The sequence below is a fragment of the Aplidium turbinatum genome, chromosome 13 (genome assembly GCF_918807975.1).
Source record: "Aplidium turbinatum chromosome 13, kaAplTurb1.1, whole genome shotgun sequence".
Classification (NCBI taxonomy): Eukaryota; Metazoa; Chordata; class Ascidiacea; order Aplousobranchia; family Polyclinidae; genus Aplidium; species Aplidium turbinatum.
In genome coordinates this window covers 2,904,184-2,930,869 of record NC_137484.1, presented here as the reverse complement: position 1 = coordinate 2,930,869, position 26,686 = coordinate 2,904,184, and the positions used below count along the sequence as shown (strand labels likewise).

The window sequence follows — 26,686 nt, the reverse complement described above, 5'->3', positions numbered from 1 at the left end:
ATGAAATAGAAAAGCGCTTAAATGACTGTAGACGTTCAAGTGGGGTCAAAGCGAAAGCTTCATTTTCCTTTAGCAAAATCTACCGACTATTGCTAGATATAAAATATTATTAAGAAACAAAGCTAGCATTTTTGTTAAATAAACTAAAATTTAGCAATTTTCTTGCACAAAAATGTCAGTTTTTCACTTCATCAATAATATTAGCTATAATATTATTCCAAAAAAAAATTGACGCAAAATATCCTGATCGCAGATAAAATTGAAAGCGCGCAAGTTAATTAGGCCTACAGGCAGGGAGTTCAAGAAGGGGGCCCGAGGCAAATGCCACACTTGCCTCTGCCTGAACCTTAATACAATCCTGACACCATTAACCAACAAAAGAAAGAGATATAATGCAACGCCAAATTTCAGATTTCAGTAAGCAATAGTTGTATTTCTTTCTTTTCGTATTGGGCAACCATGGATATCAACAAGCGTGCAGTTGATGTTCATGAAATGGGCGACACACCAGAAGAAGCAATAAGTTTTTACGACGACCACGCCAACATGTACGACGAAGATCATGTAATTGTAAAGTGGACAGCACCCAAAGGTGTAGTAGAATTATTATTCAAAGTTCTTGAAAGAAAAAATATCCAAACAACGGACAAATATGAAATCTTGGATATTGCTGCAGGAACTGGTTTAGTTGGAGAAGCTTTATTTCAAAAAGGGTTCAAAGGTCAAATTGATGCTGTGGATGGATCGACTGCTATGATAAAAATAGCAAAAGCCAAAGGATTATATCGAAGACTATTCCAACATGTTATCAAACCCGAAACTCCAATGCCAACTGAGATTTCACTTGGCGCCTATGACGTAGCAATTTCAAGTGGTGGCCTAAGAGCAAATTTTATTCATTACAATTCTTTGACGCATTTCATCAATTCTGTCAAAATTAACGGTCTAATCATATTCTTTTTCCGAAAACCTGTATTCCAAAGCGAATTTGATTTTTTTGTTGGTTTTCAAACAGAAGCCTTCCATTTGGAAAATATGGGAATTTGGAAATTGGTGGATATTCAATTTAACCCACAAGTTTGCTTAGGATCGGGAACCGACGTGAATGACAGTAGTTCAGTTCTCTCGGCATTCGATTACTGCTACATAAAGTTGAAAGAGTTTGAAGACTGAGGAAGTTTCTATGGACAAAGGTTAATTTTTGACATGATTTCTATGTTTTAATACACTAGACTTATCTTATCATGCGTCTTCTTTTTGGAAAACATTCACTCTGAACCAATGAAAAATAATCTGTCTTTCGAATACATTCAGAACTGCCCAGATGTCTTTTTTTGAATTTTAAACAGTTAAGAAAAAATGCTCACTTACTAACAAGCAAACATAGATTTATTTTATTTTGTGCTCTTGTTGATCTTTGCACTCATGGTGGCACGTTTAGTGTTTGCGTGATCTACATTCTAGAGTTCCTTCAGAATAATCGATGATCGTTACGCAATGCAAAACTAGAAATGTGGCTGGTTAAATTTTGGTTTATTGCTGTGTATGGATTTTTTTTGGTGCTCATTTAAAAAAGAGCACCGGCGTGTGAAAAGAACCGTTGCAACTTTTGCGAGATTATGAAATGTTGTTACGGTAGGCTACTCTATGTCCATAATTGAATTTATGGGTTATTAAACTTTATAGTACCGTACCAAAGTCATAGTGCATAAAACTGATTAGCGCGTAGGACTGTTATTGGTGGTTTGATAAATTTCCCCTCTTCGAGCATTTTCGCCCCCCGATTGCCCTCTTTGATTTTTTGCCCCCTCGCACCACTGAAAAACGCTAGTTTAGAAGGTGGTTACAACTGGTCTTTAGAATGACAAGTTTTTCAGCGAGACAGAGCTGTGTTAAACCCTTTGTGGGCCCCGGAGCCAGAATAATTTTAGGCCCTCTATCATCAAGCAGACCTATAGTGTATAGTATTGTGTACACTTTCACTGCACTGATATGGAAATGTGGTTCACTTCAAGAGACTTTTCTCACTAGTCTATCATTTCTTAGCTACACCTTTGCTCGGAATGAAAGCCAAAAGTGTTAACAATTTCTAATAAAAAAAATACTGGTAATGGAGTGTAATCACGACGCAGTAATACCAGAGCCAGTGGCTCTGGTAATACCACCATACCGCACAGAATTTTGACTGGTCATTTGCTAACAATATTGTTTTTCACCATTTTTATGGTTTATCTGGTAACACTACTTGTTCTGTCAACCATGGTAAAAAACTTTGTGATTGTAATTTGTAAACAAAAACAGTGTAAAGCGTTTTGAGAATCAGGTGTTCAATTATTTTTATTCAACATTATTTCTTTCCAAGGCAAAGCTTTCATTATTTTATGCAGGCATTCAAGTTAATTAAAGTTTTTGGTGCTACTATAGAATCGGCTACCTTTGTCAGTGACGTCATGACAGAGTGTGACGTCATGCAAAAAACCGCAACTACTTTTGGGAAGGGTGCAAAAACACGGAATAGAAGTGAAAGCGGAATGGATATTGATTTTTCAATATTTGTGGTGTACTGTAGTAGGGACGGTACATTACGGGACGCGCAACTCCGTTGTTCCTTCAACATTAGAAGGGTCAATTGCCAATTTGACATTTTTTTTACGCTTTACTGCTGGCTTGCTTTCAAGTAAAAACCTTAAATTACTTTAAAACAAACTTCACTCTTCTTATATAACCCATAAAAAGTAAAATATTTTGTAAATTACAAAAAAACGTAACCCTTCTAGTGTTGCGAATAAGCCAAAAGCGGATGAAGTTTCGCATCCCTATGATCTACAATCCCTAACTGTAGCTTTCTCATTTCTGCTTAGATTTTAACAATTTTACCATCGTTGGAAAGCACGATGCTTCATCTACCCGAATGAATTAATTGCCAGTCCAAAATACCAAATCAACACCAATTAAAAGACCAGTCAAACGTAATCGCTCGACGAAGCTTTTTTCAAATGCAAGGCGATTCGATCATTGTTCAGTATAAGCCACCCCCCGTTTGCTGTGATCGATGAATACTGCCTCCACCAAATGTGCTGTAGCTTTCTCATTTCTACTCGGATTGTAACAATTTTACTATTGTTGGAAAGCATGATGCCTCATCTACCCGAATGAATTAATTGCCAGTCGAAAGTATGCATTATATTTATGTAGTGCTAACTTAAACTTGACTATTTTGTATCAATTCTCAGCAATTCAATTTTTAAAATAAAAATACCAAATTAACACAAATTAAAAGAGTAGGCTATGTCTTGCAGTGACGTTCGGTGGCTTAAACCGTTGGGAAAGCAACTTGGAAATATGCTGCAGCAAGGTAGTAGGCACGAAGGGCGTAACCGTCCGGCGAAGCCCGAAGGCAACACTTCCAGCGGGGGGTCTGGGGGGCCTCCCCCAGAAATTTTTGAAAAACACTTCCAATTTGGTGCGCTCTGAGAGCATTTCCAAAACAAATCAAAAATAAAGATCTGTCAAATTGTGCTTCGCCTTTGTCGTGATGGTAGCCATTTTAACAAGTCGAAATTCTGCCACTGCGAATGACTACAATACAACCGCCAACCAATCAGAACATGTTATAAGAGGCTACTGTTCAATTGTGACCCTTCTAGCACTCACTCGGAGAGATAATGCTTGTTTTGAACTTTATTTGGTAATTACAGAAGAAAAAGAGCAATAGCAGTGGTGGGAATCGAACCCGCGTCAATGAAATGACTACATTCTAGCCCTAACCCTAACCCCTAAGCCAACCAGCTGATAAAAAATCCATCACTTAATTTGCTTTCTATCATTTTCTTTTCGCCATTTTTTACGTCACTTAAACCGTAGCTTATGATTGGTTGGCGGTTTCATTCTAGTCATTTTCAGTGGCAGAATTTCGACTTGTTAAAGTGGCTACCGTACCTGTCGTGATCATACATCCATTTAATGTTTAGAAGTCGTAAACAATCTTAATTTTAACGTTGCAGGACCAAAATCCTGTGTTAGACATGGAATAATAGTTGTTTAAATATTTAAATCGTCATGAATGTTTATTCTCAGATATTCAGTTATAGGCCTACCTACACTACAAAAACTAACACTTAGGCCTAAACATTACAACCGCAAGCAATTTGTACAAAAAGCTGGATAAGTTTGCCTCCTGCGTATAGAAGCTTAACGAACTAAATATAGCATCCGCACCTGAACGTTCATTGGCGAAGTAACGTTATATCAACGCTGTAGAAAGGGCAAAGGCATAACCAGTGCTGTGTTAATCCCTTTGTAGGCCCGGGAGCCAGAATAATTTTCGGCCCTCTATCGTCAAGCAGACCTATAGGCCTAGTATTGTGTATACTTTCACTGCACTGATATGGAAATGTGGTTCACTTCAATAGACTTTCTCACCAGTTTAGAAAACAAGTGTAAGTAATCGCAAACACAGGTCTATCATTTCTTAGCTACACCTTTGCTCGAAATGAAAGCCAAAAGTGTTAACAACTTCTAATAAAAAAAATACTGGCAATGGAGTGTAGTCACGACGCGGTAATACCACCGTACTGCGCAGAATTTTGACTGTTTGAACTTTGCGTCGCGGTACCGAAATAAAATCTGGGTATAAAACCGAAACTGAAGTAATTATTAATTTTCATTCAGATTTGGTCATTTGGTCTGGTAACATTATTGTTTTTTACCATTTCTATGGTTTATCTGGCAACACTACTTGTTCAGTCAACCAAGGTAAAGCATTATGATTGTGATTGTAAATTTTTATTTGTAAACAAAAACAGTGTCAAGAGTTTTGAGAATCAAGTGTTTAATTATTTTTTTTTTAAATTATTTCATTCCAAGGCAAAGCTTTCATTATTTTATGCAGGCATTCAAGTTAATTAAAGTTTTTAGGGTATGGTAGCCTTGGTTAGTGTCAAGAATAAACACTTAAACAGGTCACTTGTGAAAGTATGATTTTTATTTTGGATCAAAGCAATTTCAGCGGGCTACCATACAACATGTGATATGCCAGGTGACCAGGTCTATAAGGTATTTGAAAATAAGAGAAATTTCATGTGCATATATTCAGAAAAAAGTAAATACAGAAGAACGTTTCTGCTAAAAGTATCCAGCATTCAATAAAAAGCAACTCAGATGAGCTATAAAAGGTGGATAACAAGTGGTGCAAGTTCCTCAATTGCCTAAATAGGCCCTAAATTTTTTCCCAAATTTGCTTTTGTTTAATAGATTCCCTTGCATTTGATGTGCACTTGCACAAGTGCACTCTTATTCTTCATGGTGCAGACTGCAGAGGCAGTATGACATTTCGAGATGTTTTGCGTTGTAGTGTACGGGAAGACATGTGCATTGTGCAGTGCGGCAGTGGACAGATTTTTTCTGCTCATGACATCACTAGTCAAGGATATTTATAATTACGGTATTGTAAATGTTAAAAATGAAATGATGAATCATAAAATAAATTGAATATATATAGGTATGTGAGTTCACAAAAGGCCCAACTCAATTTTTTGTTTCATTTCACTTTTGTGCTTTCCGATTTCTTTCAATCAAAAGAAATTGAATACCAGTAGGCTATGTGAATTCAAAAAGGGCCCTCTAGTACGTCTTAAAAAATTGCCAAATTTCTGGATTTTGGCGATGAACTCGCCAATATGGCAATCCTGCTTCATAAGATCACAAAACAAGAGCGCCGCGCATGGGCAGTGCTGCTCCGATACAGCTGCGAGAAGAATGCATTATTGCGCAACGCGCAGCAAACACGCATAAAGCATGACACAAACATGTGCAGAGAAATGGACGGCAATTAGAAAAAGAAATTTCAATACAAAAGTAACTTGTAACTGTTGAAAAAGTGCTAAAATAGGAACTAGTTACCGCGTTGCGTTACTTTTGGAAAATAGTAACGAAGTTACCGCTACAGTTACTCAAAAAGTAACTAGTTACTTTTGTAACTAGTTACTGCCCACCTCTGACCGTGACGAGAGACCATTCTAACCAGTTAGTCTAGCCGCTGTAGCGAATGTACGCATTGACGTCACTAGGAAAGCAACTTTAACCATAACACATCTGATTGGCTAAGCAGCTGGTGACGTTTTGCAAAACGAGTGAGGATTGGATAAAACGAAGGCGTTTTTTGACATTTTTGAACCTGGGGAAAGCGACTTTGATAATTGCTTCCCTGGAGCCTCAGTGGTTGTTTCTGACAGGAGCGTTTGCGTTAATTGGCATTTATAGGCAAGACATGCGGTTTGGTGAGGACTTAGACTACTCACAAGCGTTACGAGTAATTCTCGTCACGAATACAGTAATTTTCAAGTTAAAATAAACGTGATAAAAATAGTAAGAAGTTAAACCTAGAAATCAGTCATTATATTTTGCATAGTTTTCGCTCAGGTAAGCACTGCTTTCCTTGCTTTCCCTCACCGATCGTCACTGATGTCTTGCTTTATTTACTTAACAACTTTCACGTTTATATGTTATCTACAAAACGAGAAACCGTTGTTCAAACGTAACCGCTCGACGAAGCTTTTTACCAAAACAATGCAAGTACAAAGCAATCAATTTCGAGTGTTCATTATGTAGACCTACCATACGTCCCGGTTTGGCCGGGACAGTCCCGGTTTAAACGTCTGTCCCGGTGTCCCGTCCCGGTTAGCAAAATGTCCCGGAATTTTACTTTAGTGAAATTTTCAAAATTAACTCCAACCTGACGGAAAATTATGAAATAATTCCGTCCCAAAAGGCATGACTTTGCTTTAACTCGAGACTTATTTTAATATCTTAATTTTTTTAACTTATTCGGTTGAGTAAAATATCGCGCATAGCTTGAGAAATCCTTTAGTTACGAAACGTTTATTGCGTCATTATTCTATTGACTTCAATGAAACGATGAAGCCAATGGTTTCTACCTCACTATATCCCCGGTTTCTACATGCATCCCCTATAAATGTTTGATTTGTGAGTTAGTGTCATTTCTTTGTTCTTTTTTTCTTATGAATGTCTGATTTGTGACTAGTGTTGCTTAAACTAACATGTATTTTCCTTTAAATAAAGTAATAAAATTTTTTATTCAATCTAAGTAGAATACTTCATTATGCAATATTAAAGCTTATAAATATGGAATAAAAATTTGCCAAGCTCAGGCCTTCGGCCTTTCGTCCAGTTATTTCATTCATAGTTTTGAGTTTGTCCCGGATTATGCCCAAGAAATTATGGTAGGGGAAGGTGGGGCAAGATGATCATCGTAAGGTTAAAATCTCAATAAAATCCAAAGTTTAAAAGATATTTACAAATTCTTAGCATTACAAAAGTATGTGTTCATTTGCGCATCTAATGGTAGCATGCTTTGCATTATAAGCCAAAAGCATGACAATCTATAGCCATTTGAAAAAATGTAGACGAGATGATCATCTTGCCCCAGTACCGGGGCAAGATGATCACACATATGGGGCAAGGTGATCATACATTTTATGCATTCTGTGAGGTGGGGTTTATTATCAAAAATAGAAAAAACTTGGTGTAACCACAAATTGAAAAGGCAAGTGACTGACATTATGAAAAACAACGATTGATATGCAATACGTGAACTGTAAAAGAATCTTTCAAACGAACAGCAAAAAACATTCAAACACACGGCACATTGCTCAACAGTAGGGCCATAGGTACTATACAAGGGGTATCATGGGGTACAATTGAACAAAACCCAATTCTTTACTGTAGCATGCACAAATGTCAATCAAAGGCTAATTTAGGGATGTTAATCGTCTGATTTCATGATATTCCCAAAAACGTTGATTTTTATTCTACTCCCCAAACATAAATGTGCTTCCCTTATAGTTGGGCCCTGTTTGGAGAATCTTAGACAAAGTTTTTACAAATTAAATGCGGACAGGTTGGCATTAAAATACAGTTGGTGTGATTTTCTCTCACTTCCACTCCTGAAGTGAGGTGACGGCAATTTGTGAACAATATCACTTTTTGTGAATGAAGCACTATCATCTTCATCAATTACAAAGAGAAGCTTTTCAAAAGTTCCTGGTAAGCTCTGGATTTTCTTCAAAAATACTCCCTCGTATTCGCCATCTTCAAAAGAGTCGATTCTCGCGATATATGGAACTACTCTCGATTTTCCGGTTATATTTACTACAACGAAGTCTCCTTCTACAATTTCTGTATCACTTAGATCGCAGTCACTGGAGCTATCGGCAAAAGGAATTGGCATTGTATTGCAGTTCTCGTCGCTGGATTCTTGTGGAGGGGGTCTAGCATTTTTGTTTGAAATTTTGTTCAGAATTCTTCTTCGTTTGGGCTTGTTCTTGCGCTGTTCTCGTTGCATCCTCGCATTCGCAATTTCATTTCTCACTGGAGTGTTTGTTAATATTTTGGTAGAGCCAGTTTTTCTCCTTTTGTTGGTATTCTTTCGTGGTGGAGCTTTGGGCAAAGGAAGAAGATCATGTACTGGTGTATGCGGAGACATGGTAGAGGAGCATGGCTGATGATCTCCTAGTTGTGGAGACATGGTGATGGTGGAGGAGCATGATTGAGGATTTGTTGTTCCTGGAAGTTGAGTAGACGGGTTTTCAGTTTCCTCAGCCCCATCTCGATGACCCAGATCAGCTATGCTTTCCTCAGCATTTGCATCAAATGTGCCTGGTTCATTTGCCAGATCGTCAACTGTAGGTGTAAGAAGCGGTCGATCGTAAACGTCTGCGGAAACAAAATCGCTTTCAGTGAAGGTATCACGGTTAAATGGAAATATTCCCGTGTTTTTAAATCCAGAAACGATATTGCGAGAAGTCATTGCCACTTCTTGAGCTGCTTTTACTAATCCAGGAATATCATGTATTGTCACCGTTTTTCCGGGATTGCTTCGCATCCATCCATCCACTGCAGTAGTATATGCACGTTTAAAAGGTCCAAAAACGGTCACATCTAGCGGCTGAAGGCGGTGGGATGTGTGAGGTGGGATTGTGAGAAGCGTTATACCATTTTCTTTAGCAAAGTCAACTGAGGCCAACGAAGTAGGCCTATGTGATTCATGGTTGTCCAAGATTAGTAGGATGGGATGGTCTTTGGAACAGCGAGAGTATTTCTTGATGTGCTCTAGGTATGTTGGAAAAATTTCTTCTTTCATCCATCCTGTCTTGGACGCAACACCGGTAGATCCACTGGGTGCAAGATTCAAAAAGTGATTTTTGAACCTTACTCTGGGGAAAATAAACATCGGGGGCAGGACATTTCCAAGCGCATTTATTGTGTACACCAGTGTAACTAATTCTCCTCGTTCTCGGGAGGTTATAGCTCCAACTCTCTTTTGACCTCTTCTAGTGATCACTTTCCCTGGAGTCTGCACAGTGTGGCAACCACTTTCGTCGCAGTTGTAGATATCTTGTGGCTCAAAAGCATGCTTGTCCAGTACAGAAGCCAAATTGTCGTAAAATTGATTTACAACACGGCTGTTGAAAGCAGTAGCACGAGCAACTGATGTTGCTTCTGGAATTCTAACAGACAAACTGTGTCTGCTTCGAAATGACCTAAACCATTCAATTCCTGCTTTTTCATTTTGGTTCCATGCAGCTGGAATTGCTATGCCATTGGCTTTCGCAAACTCATAGGCAAGTTTCCGAAATTTGTCCGGAGTAATGCCAAAATACATATTTGAAAGTTTGATAACATGTGCAGCTAGGTCAGCTTCATGAGTGCTATTCAAAACTTTCTTGATATCTGCAAGGTGAGTAAGTCCAGTCACAATATTTTGATCAGCAGGTGTTTGCGTTTGCCTCTTTATAAATCGTTTCAATGTCATTCGATCAACACTATATCGCTTTGCTGCCGTCTTAAACCCAGAACCGTCAGAAACCGCTTTAGAAGCTTGCAAAAGACGTTCCAAAGAAGCATTCCCATAATCAGTTTTTCGTTTATATACCCGTACCATAGCCTAATTCTTTCAGAAAAAGATAATATGTTATGAAGTATGGTAGGCCTAAATCAAAAGATCTGCAATAAAATTACAGTAATTCAGGGAGATGTCACTTTATGGAATTTCACGAGGTTAACCAGGAACAGTGCAAGCAATTTTAACTTATAAATTTACTCATTTAAATTAGTCTCAAACTAGCAGAATTATATTGTCCAAAATAATTTCAAGTGGGGCAAGGTGATCACCCTGATCAATTTGCCCCACGTGCAAGTGATCATCTTGCCCCATGCCAAACATTTTACTTTCAACTGCACTCTGCTGAAACTTAAAAATACTAATGAGCTGTAAGAAGCAAGGCTGAATTATGAATTGACTCCCTACCTGATGCGCATACTTTCGCTTTTCTGACATTCTTTAAAAACAACGTTATCACCTGCTTTTTGTGATTTTGCAATTTTACTTTTAGCTACCAAAATCACGTTTTTCAGCACAAGTCCTCAACAGCTAGTCTAAAATGGCTGAAAGTTACATATAAAATGGCGTTTTGGTAGAGCTGTCACTACCTGGCAGCATTGTGTTAAAGCTGCATTTTAAAAGAAAATAAATGGGGGTGATCATCTTGCCCCCGTGATCATCTTACCCCAGCTTGCCCTAAGTCTAATTATAAGCCGCCCAAAGTTCGATGTGATCAGTGAATACTGCCTCCACCAAATGTGCTGTAGCTTTCTCATTTCTGCTCTGATTCTAACAATTTTACTATCGTTGGATGGCATTATGCTTCATCTACCCGAATGAATTAATTGCCAGTCGAAAGTAGGCATTATATTTATCTAGCGTTAACTTAAACTTTACTATTTTGTACCAATTCTCAGCAATTCAATTTTTACAATAAAAATACCAAATCAACACAGATTAAAAGAGTATGTCTTGCTTTATTAACCTAACAATTTTCACATTTATATGTTATCTACAAGTTGAGAAATCGTTATTCAAACGTAAATGCTCGACGAAGCTTTTTACCAAAACAATGCAAACACAAAGCGACCAATTTCGAGTGTTTATTATAAGAAAACTAAGGCAATTAATTGATTCGGGTAGATGAAGCATCATTTTATCTAACGATAGTAAAATTGTTACAATCCGAGCAGAAATGAGAAAGCTACAGCATTTTTGGTGGAGGCACTATTCACTGATCACATCGAACTGTGGGACGGCTTATACTGAACACTCGAAATTGCTTGCTTTGTGTTTGCATTGTTTTGGTAAAAAGCTTCGTCGAGCGGTTACGTTTGAACAACGATTTCTCGTTGTGTGGATAACTTTTTAGGTATGATGCTTCTTACCAGTATAGCTACGTAGCCTATGTTTAAGCATGTAATCATTATCGAAGTTTCACCACAAAAGTGAACGACCAAAATAGTTAAAACGGTTGTGCAAAAACACTGTGTGGCAATTGGGCCCATCTTGAATTCATATATTCAATTGCATCCCACCTGTTATATATATGTTAAATACATTTCTGCAGATCATGTTATTAACGTTATGGCATTTTAACTCTCTTTTAAGATAGCCATCTTTAATGTGCTATTAATTGTTGTGTAATGCACCATTTTATCAGTTTCAAGCTGCTTTTTTTTGCAAATTTTAAAGGTTTAGGCCTGTAACCTACAATTCGGTTGCAAATTTAGTGATTTAATGCAAAAGGGAAAGGGTAGAAAAGAAAACGTCCCGATATTGGTTTTAGCTTAGGCCCACCACTTCTTTATAGTTAATAATTTCTCGTCAAAATTACGTTGGCGTAAAAATGTCATCTAAGCTTTTTTGCCCTACTAGTACAAACAAGTGACGTGTCATTGTAGGCTACCTATGTGTAAGAAAAGCAACGTAATTTCTTAATACAAGCTACCAAGTATTAAAAACTTAACAAAACTTTTGCCAGATGTTGTTTAAATTTTCTATTTCCATGGTATTTTATTTCGCTCACAGGCGCTGTTTGTCAAAAGACTATTTTAGATTAAACAAGTTATACAATATTACACGTGCCTGGTGAGCAACTATGGAAGTCTTTAAACGTGCAGTGAATGTTCATGAAATGGGCGACACGCCAGAAGAGGCAATCAACTTTTATGATTGCCACGCTGACACGTACGACAGTGATAATGAATTTGTGAAGTGGACAGCACCCAAAGGTGTAGTAGAATTATTACTTAAAGTCCTTGAAAGAAAAAATATCCAAGCAACTGACAAGTATAAGATCTTGGATATTGCTGCAGGAACTGGTTTAGTTGGAGAAGCTTTATTTCAAAAAGGGTTCAAGGGTCAAATTGATGCTGTGGATGGATCGACTGCTATGATTAAAATAGCAAAAGCCAAAGGAGTATATCGACGATTATTCCAACATGTTATCAAACCCGAAACTCCAATGCCAACTGAGATTTCACTTGGCGCCTATGACGTAGCAATTTCAAGTGGTGGCCTAAGATCAAATTTTATTCATTACAATTCTTTGAAGCATTTCATCAATTCTGTCAAAATTAACGGTCTAATCATATTCTTTTTCCGAAAACCTGTATTCCAAAGCGAATTTGATTTTTTTGTTGGTTTTCAAACAGAAGCCTTCCATTTGGAAAATATGGGTATTTGGAAATTGGTGGATATTCAATTTAACCCACAAGTTTGCTTAGGATCGGGAACCGACGTGAATGACAGTAGTTCCGTTCTCTCGGCATTCGATTACTGCTACATGAAGTTGAAAGAGTTTGAAGACTGAGGAAGTTTCTATGGACAAAGGTTGATTTGTGACGTAATTCGGCCTGATTGAAAAAAAAGCTGAAATTATATTAAAATTAAGCTAGTCACCTTGAAAAGCATGAGCCAAGGCCGTAATTTCTTCAGTTGGGGCCCTGGTGCAAACATCTAGCCGTGTAAGCCCGTGGGCCCGCATTTTTTTCATGGCCTACATTTTCCAGTAAAGACCCGTGCAATGCTTGTTCTATTGTTTCACTGTTTCTCCATTGCTCATACATGACACACGCCTTCGCATGATGAAGGGAGCTTTCAGGACCTCAAATTCGCTGCGATAAACGTCTCCTTTAAACTTGTAGCCTACCCCATGGGTATTGAAGTGTGTTATAAGACCTTGAAGTGGCATTTTCATAAAAAAAAGCAGCAGAGTTGGCAGGAAACACGGTCCGTCGGTCCATGCTTGGTGAATGACAACATATATCTTCGTAGTTTTAGACCTGATACTTAATATTTGTTGAAAACGAACGACCGTTTTGAAGAAGATCTTTAAGAAAAGGTTCCTTTTAAGGCCAGATTATTTGTAATAGCTTTCTTGATCTTTGAGTTTGCGATATTAGCGGGAAGACCATCATTTTGCTTGTACCTTATTATTTGTATAAATACTAGTATAGTTTTGGCTCCTCTCCTGTTCAATATATACACCTACGACTGGCCCCCCACCATCTCCAGGAAATATGCTTACGCACAGATGACCTGGCACTTCTGCACTCAGTGGAGAGGAACCTCAGCCAAGACATGCAAACACTATCAGCATACCTCCAGAAATGGAAGCTACAGCTCAGCAAGTCAAAGACAGTGTCGGCGGCCTTCCACCTTAACAACAGGGAGGCACAGCGTGAGATAAACATCAAGATTGATGGGGAACGCCTGCCCTACTGTGCCGAACCTACATACCTCGGCATAACCCTGGACAGGTCACTCACGTACCGCCGGCACTTGAAGTCACTGCGCAAAAAACTACCTACACGCGTCGCACTTTTGAGGCGATTGGCGGGTTCCGGCTGGGGAGCTGGTGCTAAAACTCTTCGTACAGCTACCCTAGCCCTTGTTCATTCCACTGCTGAGTACTGCGCGCCGGTCTGGTGTCGTAGTTCTCACACCCACCAGATTGATACCGCCGTCAACTGCGTACTGTGACTGGATGCCTGCGTCCCACTCCAACGGACTGCCTACCCATCCTAGCAGGCATCCAACCCGCTGAGCTACGCCGTAAAGGAGCCACGATTTGGACCCCGACCATCTCCTCCATGCAACATTCAAGAGACCACCACCTATAAAGCAGCGGCTGAAATCAAGACGCCCTTTTGTGCCTGCCGCACAACAACTCCTTAAGAACGCAGAAGAACTTGGTTTAAGTGCGGCACACTGGACGAACCACATGTGGAACACGGAGTGGCAAAATCACACCTCCACGCTCCGTGACTTCATACCCGACGCCGATCCCCGTCCAGCAGGGATGTCCCTCGCAAGGCTTGCCTGGGTCAGGCTAAACCGCCTGCGAACTGGCGTCGGCCGCTTTCGTTCGGACATGCACAAGTGGGGCCTGGCTCCTTCATCAGATGCGAGTGTGGTGCCACGGAACAGACCGCAGACCATGTCATCCACCACTGCCCTCCACACGGTGCGCATGATCTGAGGGTCCTGGACGACGAGACTGCTGAGTGGCTGAAGATTTCCTGCCCTCCAATCTAGCCTGGAAAGATCGCTCATACGCCATCATCATCATTTGTATAAATGTCAAATTATCTTCAATGGTATTATTGTTGAAACTGCTAACACCAACCAATAGGGGGATAGATTACACCTCGCTAATGCTGACGTCTTGTCTTCATTATCAAGACTCACAAAACCTTCACTGGCCTTATTACGACTTTCTTGAACAAAAAATATCGAACTAATTGCTGTCCTCTGATTGAGTTTTTTGGTATAATTGTCATCTTCACTAATACAGTAATACACTTCACCGAAGTTACTTGCTCGTCTGTTGCTTAGTGGCGGATCCAGGAGAGGGGGTGACTTTATTCTCAAACTATTCACATGTATTTTGTTCACAACTTGATTTCGTATCAACATATTACAGTAGTTCCATACCAAAATGAGCCCAACCCAGAGGCGACGCCAGCCAAAAATGTTTCGAGGTAATATAGCCCACTACCATAAAGTATGATCACTAAAATTACCGATTGCGATGTGATTCACTGCAGCTCGGTTGTGAAATTTATTGAAAAATAAACCAAAGGAATTGCAAGGGGTCAAAAGCTCGTTGTCCATTGACTACACGCTGAATTATAAACAATAGAATAGACAAAACGGAAATGATCCGTTTTATGATGCACAAAGGTATCAAAAATTACCGAAATCTTGGTGAGATATCAAAATTCACTTCTCGCGGGTTATGACCAGTGTTTTTAAGGCGTTTTCTGGGGCTAAACACTCCCATAACTCTGCGGTCCACAGAATTGCCGACTATACGATCTTGATGTTAGTAAGCATGTCGTTATTTCATGTGGTGGAGCTGCTGCAATGATAGGCGCCTCATAAAGGTTTATTAGGTGGCCCCTTGAACAGAATTTTAAATTAAATAACTTCCCCAATATACCCATAGGTTAAGTGCTCTAGAGTTTTTGCACTCGCAGGTCAGTTTAAAAGCTCGCTCGCACTCACTGTCGACAGCCATTACTTACTGTACATTTACAATAACCTCAAAACAATGGCATGTTGCAACGCACGTCTTGACGTCTAAGATTGTTTGCAACAACGGTTCAACAAAGTAGGATGTCAATTTCTTAAAAGAATTTATGAATCAACAGTACAAGTACAAAATATTTTTGGAAATCTACCGCAAAAGGTCGCCGTTACGTATCATAACAAGAAAATCCTGTTGAAAATATAAGCAAGAAAACTCAATATGCCAAAAAAGAGGACATTTGAGCATTTTAGGTGTCCTCGGAGAAAATTCATTTTTCTTGAAAAAAGAGAACAGGTCCTCTTAAAAGAGGACACAGTGTAGCTCCCCTCAAAATATTCTTTTGATGTAAATATTTCCGAGCCCGTCACAAGGTAACCTCATTGGAGAGCCCGTCATTACGGTAACCTTAGTGTAGAGAAGATAAACTTTAAAAAGGAAGCAATCTTGAAATTCCAGCGAAGAATCGCAGCAGGCACTGGGCAGCAACGGCATGGTAACGACACAAGCAGCAACGATAACCTCTTTCTGCAAACATTTACAAACCGCCAAGTGAATGATGCAACAATTGAATCAAGCGAAATGTCACCCTCGGCGACGTGAGTTCGCTTTTCAATAAATCTAAGCAACACACTCGCACTCTGCGGTATAAAGCGGGGATGGAGAAGCCAGTTTCATGCGAATCGTTGGACAACAGCTTCGACTAATCATAAGAATACATGTAGTTTCACGAAACTACCAGCAAACAAAACAATAAACCAAAAAATATTAAGTCGCCACTGCTTTATCCTTGCGCTTTTGCAATTTCCTGTCTTTTTTCCGCTTCTCTTTCAACTTGACAAGATATTGTTGCAAAATGGGGTTCTTAGAATTGGCGTCGAAACCGATTTTCTCTTGAGCCATCTCGATTTCGGTCTGCCGCTTCAAGGCCGCGGCAGCTTCTTTTTCCGCCAAATCGCGTTGATTTTCCTCAAACTTCTTTATCCACTCTGGCATCTTTGCCATGTTTGCAGCAATCTTTTGCTCTCTACAAAACAGAAGATGTTAAAGCCGTCAAATGGTTAGAGTCCAATTTGATAGCAACAGATTCCAATACAGAATGGTACTATATTTTTAGAAACATACATTATTTTTGTAAGTCACCACACAAAAAATTACAAAAAGGCTTGTCCACAAAATTAAGGCTTATGAAATTATGTACCGTAAATTATGTAAAAAATTATTAGTGTGCCAGTTATGATTCTACTACATGCTTAGTTCAGTTCGCAGTCCATTAGTTCAGTGTGGCTTGATTATACAATTGATGCGTAGATAGACAATATCAACTATTTAATTGCAATCAAAATTCAGTTAAGATGACCAAGAAAAGTTAAAGCTGGAATTAAAGTCAACAAACCTTTCTTGTTTCTTCTTTGCCCGCTTTTCCGCTGTCAATTTCAGTCTCTCTTGCATGCGTTGTAAGGTTGGCCACCACTGCCTTTCAGCTTCAGCCTCCGCAGCAATTTCCTCCTCAGAAGGAAACAACGACGCTGGGTCGACACCAGAAGCAGCACCAAACCTAATGCACAAGATCAATATCAGGCCTCTAAGCTACCGGCGGCCATCGACAGGTCGTTAAATGGCCTCCAAACTACCCTGCCGGTTGGCCATGTGTGGTCGCCAGCTTTTACAAGCCGACATATCTCCACTCGCAGATGTTTTAAACTTTTCTCTCTTCATTTGCAACCTTATTTCACAAACAAGGCAAAGTTTCTCAATCTCATACGCTGACTGATAAAAGTTTTGCAATAAGTCTGAGGGTCGACCTATAAAAACTCAAAGACTAACTACACTGCTTGGGAAGCAGAGATTTTAAACACAACCACTGCAAATACGTTTCAGGGCTTTGTTCTTGCCGGAATGAAGGCAAAAACAAGATATTTATTTATGGTCTAACGCAGCGTGGTCCAACTACAGGCCCGCGGGCCGCATGCGGCCCGCAGATAGAATTTTTGCGGCCCGCGAACTTTCACAGTATTGATTTAATTTGTATTTATGCTACAGAAAGTAATTTCAATTAGAACAAGTATAGCATTTGGATAAAAAGTGTCAAAAATTTAATTCAAAGTTGTAGACAGCAGGGCCTATACTGTTTCAACCTATCAAGTCTCGTCAGTACAACTGGGCTTCTTAAAGGCTGATATGTTCCTAGTGTTCCGGACGTTTATCTTGTGAATTTGAGAATAGATTTATAGATTTTGACAGATTAAAACCTAAACTCCATTTGTATAACAATCCTATGGATGTTAATGTGGAAACACAGCTACCAGAACTTCAGCTCGAACTTTGCGAGCTTCAGTGCAACCAGTTCTTGCTATCAAGGAATAATGAAACCTCAGAGTGCTTCTGGAAATTAGTCAGCAAGAATAAATTTCCCAAACTGAAAAAATTTTACATTAAAAATGCACTCAATGTTTGGAAGCACATACATACACATACAAAACTGATCCTTGGTGTACACCAACCTTCACAAAAAACTCGTTTGAATAATTTGATCCAACTCTCACTTTTGTTCTTGCATCCGTCTATGTATAAGGATGCAAGAACAAAAGTGAGAGTTGGATCAAATTATTCAAACGAGTTTTTTGTGAAGGTTGGTGTACACCAAGGATCAGTTTTGTCACCTCTGATATTTGCTATTGTGGTTGACGTTGTAACTGAAGGAGTGAGGGAGGGCTTATTGAGTGAAATTTTGTATGCAGACGACCTGGTCTTGACAAGTAATAGTATGGAGGGACTGGAGAGAAAGTTTGAGAAATGGAAAGAAGCATTTGAAACCAAGGGTATGAAGGTGAATCTTGAAAAAACAAAAGTGATGGTGAGTGGAGCAGAAGGAACAGTTGTTGAGAACAAAGTAGATCCCTGTGGAATATGTGGCAAGAGAGTGATGAGAAATTCAATGCAATGCAAGGAATGTGGAAAGTGGGTACATGCAAGATGTGCTAATGTCAAGAGAGCCGCAACAAGATTGGCGAAGTGTTTTGTTTGTGGGAAATGCAGTAAAGGAAGGAATGAAGTGGAAGGCCATGATGATGAGTTCTGCCATGGCATCGAAACAGTGACAGACTTCTGTTATCTGGGTGATCGGATAAATGGAAGTGGTGGATGTGAAGCAGCGGTGACAACAAGGGCAAGATTGGGATGGGCAAAGTTCAGGGAATGTGGGGAATTGTTGCATGGTAGAAAATTTTCACTAAGGATGAAAGGAAAAGTATATCGGAGCTGTGTGCGGCCTGCAATGCTATATGGTAGCAAGACATGGGTATTGAGAGAGAGTGAACTGGCAATCCTGAGAAGAACGGAAAGGTCAATGGTGAGAGCAATGTGTGGGGTGAAAACGAGAAGGGAAAAAAGGACTGAAGAATTGTTGGATATGCTAGAGATGAGAGAGACCATAGACCAACTGGCAAGGGCAAATGGAGTAAGATGGTATGGACATGTGATAAGGAGGGAGGAAGGAAGTTTTCTTAGAAAGGCACTAGATCTAAAGGTGGATGGGAAGAGGAAACGCGGTCGTCCAAGAAGAACGTGGAAACAACAAGTGAAGGATGAATTTAAAAAAGTCGGACTGAAGGAGGAAGATGCAAGGGACAGGGTGAAATGGAGAAAAGGGGTTAAAACAATTGCTGCGCGGAAACAATCGGCCACCCCCACTAGTGGGGAACAAACCGACGATGGATTATGATGATACATGTGTGAGAGTACATTTTCTAGAATGAAGCAAGTCAAGTCTAAAAACAGAAATCGAATGATAGACGAAACACTGGAAGATAGTCTCCGACTTGATACCACTAACATCGTAATTGATGTAGAAACGATAGTATCAGAGAAACCTCGACCACAGGCATCTCACTGATAGAGATTTGCAATAAATTTCTATTTGCTATTGTTTAACAATTTCGATTACGCACTCACTATCATTTTATTGGAAATGGCCCGCAAGTTGTCACGTTTTTTTAAAGTGGCCCGTAAGTCAAAAGTAGTTGGACCACGCTGGCTCTAACGGATTTTTAATTTTGGCTGCCGAACGTGAGAATTTGGCCGCCGGGAAGGAGCTCTGGTCGGCCATGCTTGGTCGCCGGAAAAATAAAGGAGCTTAGAGGCCTGAGTATAATGTGAGAGGTTAAACCCAACACTAACATGTGCGCAACAGCACTTTGAGTCAAGTCTTTATAAATTGACAAGAATCATGTACTAAAATAGGAATAAATTGACAAAGAAATCATGTACAAGATAAGTCAACTTCTACACCAAGATAAATCAAGTTTACCTTGCGTACAGTCTTCGTCGAATCCTTGAATGCATATTTGCGTGAATAAGATTATCAAAGTCTTCAGGGCGATTACATTCTGGAAATTTCTGTTGGTTTATCCTTTTCTGCACCACAGAAGGGAGAGGAGGCGGCAAATATGTAGCAACCTACGTTGGAAACCTTGTTGAAACAGTTATCGACAAGCACTAATGAAGTGAAAGTCAGTAAATGAGTTACTGGTATACATAAAATGAGCGAGTGTGAGAATTTATTATCATGTGTAAAAAAAACAGGAAAATTGCAAAGTGTTGAGCAAGATGTCCATATTAAAATAACTGCAGATCAACAAACACCCTGTCCGTAAGTAGTAAGTAGACTACAGTTTTACCAATGCAAACACTATAGAAACAGCTAACCAGTATGAAATTCCTGTAAAATGGTACTGTTAGCACTTTAAAAAGTATACACAAAATCCTCAGCTATACAATGTGCAAACATAAAAAGAGCTTCCAATATCTCTACTAATTGGATCTTAAAATGTTTCGTCACATTGAAGGTAGGTAGGAAGAGGAAACGGGGACCGGGATGTCCGAAAAGAACAAGTGAAGAATGACAAAGTAGGACTATAGGAAGAAGATGCAATGGACAGAATGAGATGGAGAATAGGAGTGATGGCAATCGCTGCAAGGAAATAATCGGCCACCCCTACTTGTGAGGACAAAACCGAATTTGGATGATGGTGATGCTATAGTGCCTATGAAAAGTTCACCACCACCCACAATTTTTCCTATTATTCAGTGAAAATCATATTAATGAGGCATTTGAAATGTGGATTTATAGAAGAATGCTTAAAATTTCATGGAAGGATAAAATCACAAACAAAGATGTACTATCCGGAATACAAACCAACATGGAAATTCTACAAATAATTAAATCAAGAAAACTGAAATATTTTGGCCACATGATTTGCAATAATTCTATTCAAAGACAACTACTAAGGAAAAATGAACGGCAAACAAAATAGAAGCAGAGCACCAAGAATTTGGACTAATGATATTGAAGACTGGTCAGGACTTAATTACAAAACTGCTGTAAAAGAATTTTACAAGAGAGAAACGTTTCCTTCTATACTACCGTAGTTTACGTTTTATCAAAATTCAGTACGATACTTTGGACCAGAGATAGATCAATTTACAATTACATAGTCTTCAGCTCAATTATTATTACATTACAATATACGCCATCAAAATATTTAATTACATTGTTCTGAAATTTTGAAAATATAATTACTTCTAAATGTATTTAATTACTATTTACAATAACATGTTTCTATCATGAAAATTACTTGTTTTAATATTTATGCCTATGGATGATTTTTTACAGTTTGATTTTATCAAAGACAAGCAGAACTGCATTTGATAAAAGATTTGGTTGCAATGTAGTATTATACTGTAGTTTCTTTTGAACACCAACGAGCAACTCAACAAAAGTATAATTATGATGCGTTCAATTTACCAAATGTAATTGTAATTTGGACCATTTTTTAAAAATTACAATTACATGACAATGTGTATTTAATTGCATTCAATTACAATTGATCTAACTCTGCTTTGCATGTCCTCTACCGCTCTGGATCACTTTCTTCAGACAGACAGCCAGCCCGACATACTATCGATCAGACTCTAGCAGTAATCTTTTGACAACTATTCCACCCATATATACTTCTTTTATTGTTCATCAGTTTTGTAGTAATTGAGGGTTGCTTTAATGCAACTTTATCATTTATTTCTGTCCACAGATTTTCTATATAGATGAGGGTCTTGTTGAAGTTACCCCACTATTTCAAGACTTTGCGAGAAGATTTGTCACACATTTTGTTCAGTGCCAAAGAGCGCAGTCCTGCATATAGATAGTGCATCTTTGAACATCATATGCATTTGTAGCGTTTATCCAACAACAGCCCAACTGTTAAGCAACCCACAGCTGTGGCAACCCACAGCAAAAGCACAGGCGACCAAACTTCAGGTAGCAATCCACAGTCTGAAAACTCCTGCTATACATGATAAGAACAAGCTGAACACCAACATTGAAAACTATTGAAAATAACTAGCCTACCGTAGACTGTTACATTTCTTAACTCACTTGTTGAAAGAACACATTATGATGCTTCCGCAGGCAAACACAGCAAACTGATCGAAACATTATGCGCTGACACATATCTATAAGTATACATATAATTAAGAAAGGAAGAATATATTCCTACACATTGCAATAACACTATATACTTATGAGCCTATGTATACAAATTACAACTATCAATGTTTTTTTTTCAGATGTTTACTATACTGATCCCCTCGTTTAATTAATTGGCATACTTTTGTGAATATGGCACAGCGATCTAAAAATTAAAAATGATGCATCAATGTCGCTTCTACCTTTTTCTAGACATCAATGTCGCTTCTACCTTTTTCTAGACCTATGCTATGTTTGGCATATATTGTTTTTCGTTGAGATGGTCAGACATAAATGCAAACTAAACTGAAGCAACAAATCAGTTTTCCTAAAAAACGAGGAACCTTTTAAACTCACAGAACTCTAGGGTTCTGCAAAACCACTGTTAGAGCACTGTGCTAGGCACTGCTAGCCATAGGCTACGTTCCAAATTATCTGGGACAGTCACACTTTTAACGCCTTGTCCTTGCATCCTGTTTGGTCAGAAAAAATTCTTGTCCCGGTTAGTCAGTCAACATGTGGTGTGAAGGAAGATGTCCAGACTTGACCGAACAGCATGCAGAATGGTCCATGTTGCAAGCATGCATCATTAGTCATTACGCATGCTTATGCTTTTTTCATGCTTGATCAGCAATAGCTGCTTGAGTTGGTTACTTGAAAAGGGCTAACATGAATAATGAATATGGGCAAAAACGTTTGTAACTTTTAGTTTATTATCATGGTATTATATTATGTTAAATGCCATCTGGTTGTTAGGTTTTACTCATGCCGATCTCTATAACAGGCCTGGACACCACGCGCCCACAGTCAAAAACTGGAGGCGGATGGTATAAATACACATTTCCTCAATAAGACTACATATTTTTGGAGTCAAGATATTTTCTGCTAAGCATGGGTAAAGGGCAAATATTTGGGGGTGATGCAGGTTGTTTATGACATCATAACGATATCATAGGAGGTTATAATTTTTTTGTTTATATAATTGATAATAATAATAATATATGAGATGTTGTAAAGCAGAGTGCTTATTCATCTTCCAATCACGTACACGTACAGCAAACAACTAATAAAGATAATAACAATATTAAGATTAACAGAGGTATCAACAGTGATACACTCGCAAAAGTAAACAGCTATGTAATATTAATGTGACTAGGTAAAAAGACACACAAAAGCAATACCAAAATTTTTGTTATTGTACTTAAGCAATATTGGTATGCATCAATTAGGCAGTGACTACTGGAATGCCTAATGTTTACAGTGTAATTGAACACTAGTGTTGGTACAGTAATAACAGTTGGCTACACAATCACAACAATAAATAGTACACTACAGTATTAGATATTGGCAACAACGGTATAAATAGAAAGTAACGTTAAAAATTTTGGAAACAAAACTTACTGTGGTAAGCTTACACAAAACACAACATAAAAGTTAGAAACATTGTCGGGTGTACACAATATCCCGGTTTTGGAAAAATTTATCTAATGAAGCTTTAAACGAATTTACACTTGGCGAAGCAACCACATGCTCAAGGAGACTGTTCCACTCATTGATCACACGGCAAGTAAAAAAGTTACCAAATTTTCTGGTCTTGGGCCTTGGCTTTTCCAGCTTAAGGCTGTGTCCTCTTGTAGCAATGTTTTTCAGGTCCAGTGTGAATAGATTGTTGACATTGACATCATACAAGCCATGCATGTATTTAAATGTTTCGATGAGGTCACCCCAGAGTTTTCTGTGTTCTATAGTGGGTAGACCAAGCTTTTTCAGTCTTTCTGGATAGGTTAGTTCTCGAAATCCAAACACAAGTTTTGTGGCTCTTCGTTGAACTGCTTCTACTTTTACAATTTGATGTTTGAAATTTGGCCACCAGATGATGTTGTTATGGAGTTAAGGAGTTGATGCATTTATATAATATCATGTACCTTGTAAATGAACGTGTTTTGCTTGTTGGCGGCACAAGAGAAACAGAGAACGATTCCCTGATAAAAAGCTTGGCCTTGCTTATTGACAGTTTTTCGGAGATCTGCTGAACTTTTATAAAATATGATCTCTTCACAACCTTGCCTCAATGCCTCAACTTGCCAAATGATTTTTCAAGAGGATCTGTTGAAAAGTCACTAAACATAACAAACTCATTATCTGCTCGTCGTCGTGTGAGCTTCTGGGGCCAAGGATCTATCTTTTTACAGCCCCACATTCACGATGTTCCAGGACTACACTGGAAGGCTACTAGAGAGCAGGGTTGGAAGTCCTTAGTCAAAAAGCAATGACTATATATTTCACTCATTGATAGTGCCCAAAAAAGCAATGACTTTCCGCTATCGATGCTTAAAAAAAGCAATGAATAGCAATTAGGGAACGTTCAAATATTACGTAATGCCTTTTTTCCGAATTTTTGACCCCCCTCCCCCATGTAACGCCAACGTAACGCTTTTTTCAATTCCCCCCTCCCCCATGTAACGCTTTTTCACTACGAATTCAGCACAAAAAACTACCATTCCGTACTAGAAAGCGTTATGTAACGTTTTGCTTGAACCCCCTCCCCCCTGATGTGACGCTAACGTAACGCTTTGCATAAACCCCCCCCCTCCCCCTCGAAGGCGCTACGTAATATTTGAACGTTCCCTTACTAAAAATTGGCTGGCCAAAAAACAAGCAATCCACATTCCGCAAACTAAAAAAAACACTCGAAAAAAGCAAGCCCAAACTTGCAGGAAAACCGCAAGGTTGGAAACACTGTTAATGACTCTCACTGGCATGGTTTTTCTGAACTGTATTGCTGCAAAATTTTCCTTAATTCTTTAAAGTTCGAAAACCGAAAAGTTACTAGGTTGGATAGTAATTCAAAAACTAAATCTCGTAAATTCGTTTTGACGACGAAGTAAGTGAAGACAAAAATGATTCAGCAGTTCTCCTAAACATCAATTAGTGAAAAACGAATAATGATTTCGTTGCTTGCATAAAAAAGCAGTGAATAACACGCATTCGATATTCAGAAAGCAACGAATAACGCTATCGAATAGTGACAACTATAGGCGTCGATTTTTTCTTAGAAGAGAGGAATTCTGGGTGGGCGAGAGTTTTCAAACATCATTGAATGTGTATATATGTTCGCAAATTCGCATTGGTTAGTCTTTCTCACAAAGACCTTTTGGAAGCTGGTTTTAAGAATGCGCAAATAGAGCTGGGCGATATTACGATACGATATTTTTTCGGCAGCGATATTTATTCACAAAGCTCCAATTTTATCGTTTATAAATGTACTGAAATTATAGCAACATTTTCGCATGCGCAGTGACAAGGACATCACATGCGCAGAGTGTGCCAAGTGTGTGTGTGTGCATTGTTTACGCATTGCAAGCAGTCTGACATCGCATGCGCAGACAACCCTCAAGCGTGTGTGCATTGTTTACAACCCTCAAACGTGTGTGCATTGTTTACGCATTGCGAACAGTCTGACATCGCATGCGCAGACAACCTTCAAACGTGTGTGCATTGTTTACGCATTACAAGCAGTCTTTGTGATTACGCAATCCTGCTTATTGATTCCCACGTGTTGCATTGTTGCGAAGGATGAAGTCCGGTAAATACGATCGGAAACTTGCAAGCTGACTGAATTTACGTAGCATAGCGTAGCGGCCGTAGCATAGTGTAGCGGCTGTAGCCTACGGTAGCTACAGCTAGGTAGATACTTTATGGGTGCAACCTAGTTCGTACCTTGAACAGTTCGGACCCTCAGTTCGTACCCTGAAAAGATCGAGAGAAAAAATTAAAAAAGCCGAAGTCGCTGATCGCAGTTTAATAGCACAAAGCCGAAGTCGCTGATCGGAGTTTCCGCAAACAAACTCGAGGGTTAGGGTTAGCGGAAACTGCGGAAAAATATGTGCGGAAACTGCGATCAGCGAGGGTTAGGGTTAGAGAGCATAGATTACTGGATGGTTAGAGTTAGGGTAAGCCGGAACTGCGGTTAGCAAAAACTGCGGAAAAATGTTTGCGTAAACTGCAATCAGCGAGGGTTAGGGTTAGAGCATAGATTGTTCTATAGTTAGGGTTAGGATAAAGGTTAGCGGAAACTGCGGAAAAATGTTTTAAAAGGAAACTGCGATCAGCGAGGGTTAGAGCATCGATTACTCTATGGTTAGGGTAAAGGTTAGCGGAAACTGCGGAAAAATGTTTAAGGAAACTGCGATCAGCGAGGGTTAGAGCATAGATTAGTCTATGGTTAGAGACTAGAGTTAGGGTAAAGGTTAGCGGAAACTGCGGAAAAATGTTTGCAGAATCTGCGATCAGCGAAGGTTAGGGTTAAAGCATAGATTAGTCTATGGTTAGAGTTAGGGTTAACGGAAACTGCGATCAGCAACTTCGGCTTTGTGCTATCTTTCTCTCGATCTTTTCAGGGGGAAAATTTTAAAATGTTTGCGGAAACTGCGATCAGCGACTTCCGATTTTTTTAATTTTTTTTCTCGATCTTTTCAGGGTACGAACTAGGTTGCATCCATACTTTATTTTGTTTTGCTACTCACAGCTGCATCTCTATTTTGCATCAAAAACTATCAACAAGGATAGCTGCATCTGTACATGGTGGCGAGCTAATGCACTGACTTCCTACACTTGCAAAAGTTGCAAGAAAACTTCTGTGCATTCAAGCCCCCAGTGTTAGTAGTGAAAGGGTGTTTTCATTAGTGGCTCAATTGTTTCCAAGAAGAGATTGTGCCTAAAACCC

General features: G+C 39.0%; 2 protein-coding genes and 1 long non-coding RNA gene across 3 annotated transcripts; 2 read left to right on the top strand and 1 right to left on the bottom strand.

Moving 5' to 3' along the window:
- The first annotated feature begins 439 nt into the window (after positions 1-439).
- On the top strand, positions 440-1,740 carry LOC145782548 (uncharacterized). The gene is made up of 2 exons (XR_014290845.1): positions 440-592; positions 1,016-1,740. It is a non-coding gene; the product is annotated as an uncharacterized LOC145782548 (long non-coding RNA).
- A 10,262-nt stretch (positions 1,741-12,002) lies between these two features.
- LOC145782365 (methyltransferase-like protein 27) lies at positions 12,003-12,716 on the top strand. The gene has a single exon (XM_082594151.1). It carries the CDS (start codon positions 12,003-12,005, stop codon positions 12,714-12,716), a length of 714 nt encoding a protein of 237 aa, XP_082450277.1.
- A 2,050-nt stretch (positions 12,717-14,766) lies between these two features.
- Positions 14,767-21,944, bottom strand: LOC145782180 (large ribosomal subunit protein mL64-like). Its single transcript, XM_082593948.1, has 4 exons — positions 21,871-21,944; positions 19,747-19,895; positions 16,834-16,995; positions 14,767-16,464 (listed from the first exon to the last, which is right to left on the bottom strand). Exons 1-4 carry the CDS (start codon positions 21,928-21,930, stop codon positions 16,206-16,208), a joined length of 630 nt encoding a protein of 209 aa, XP_082450074.1. The 5' UTR covers positions 21,931-21,944; the 3' UTR covers positions 14,767-16,205.
- Between the last annotated feature and the right edge of the window lie 4,742 nt (positions 21,945-26,686).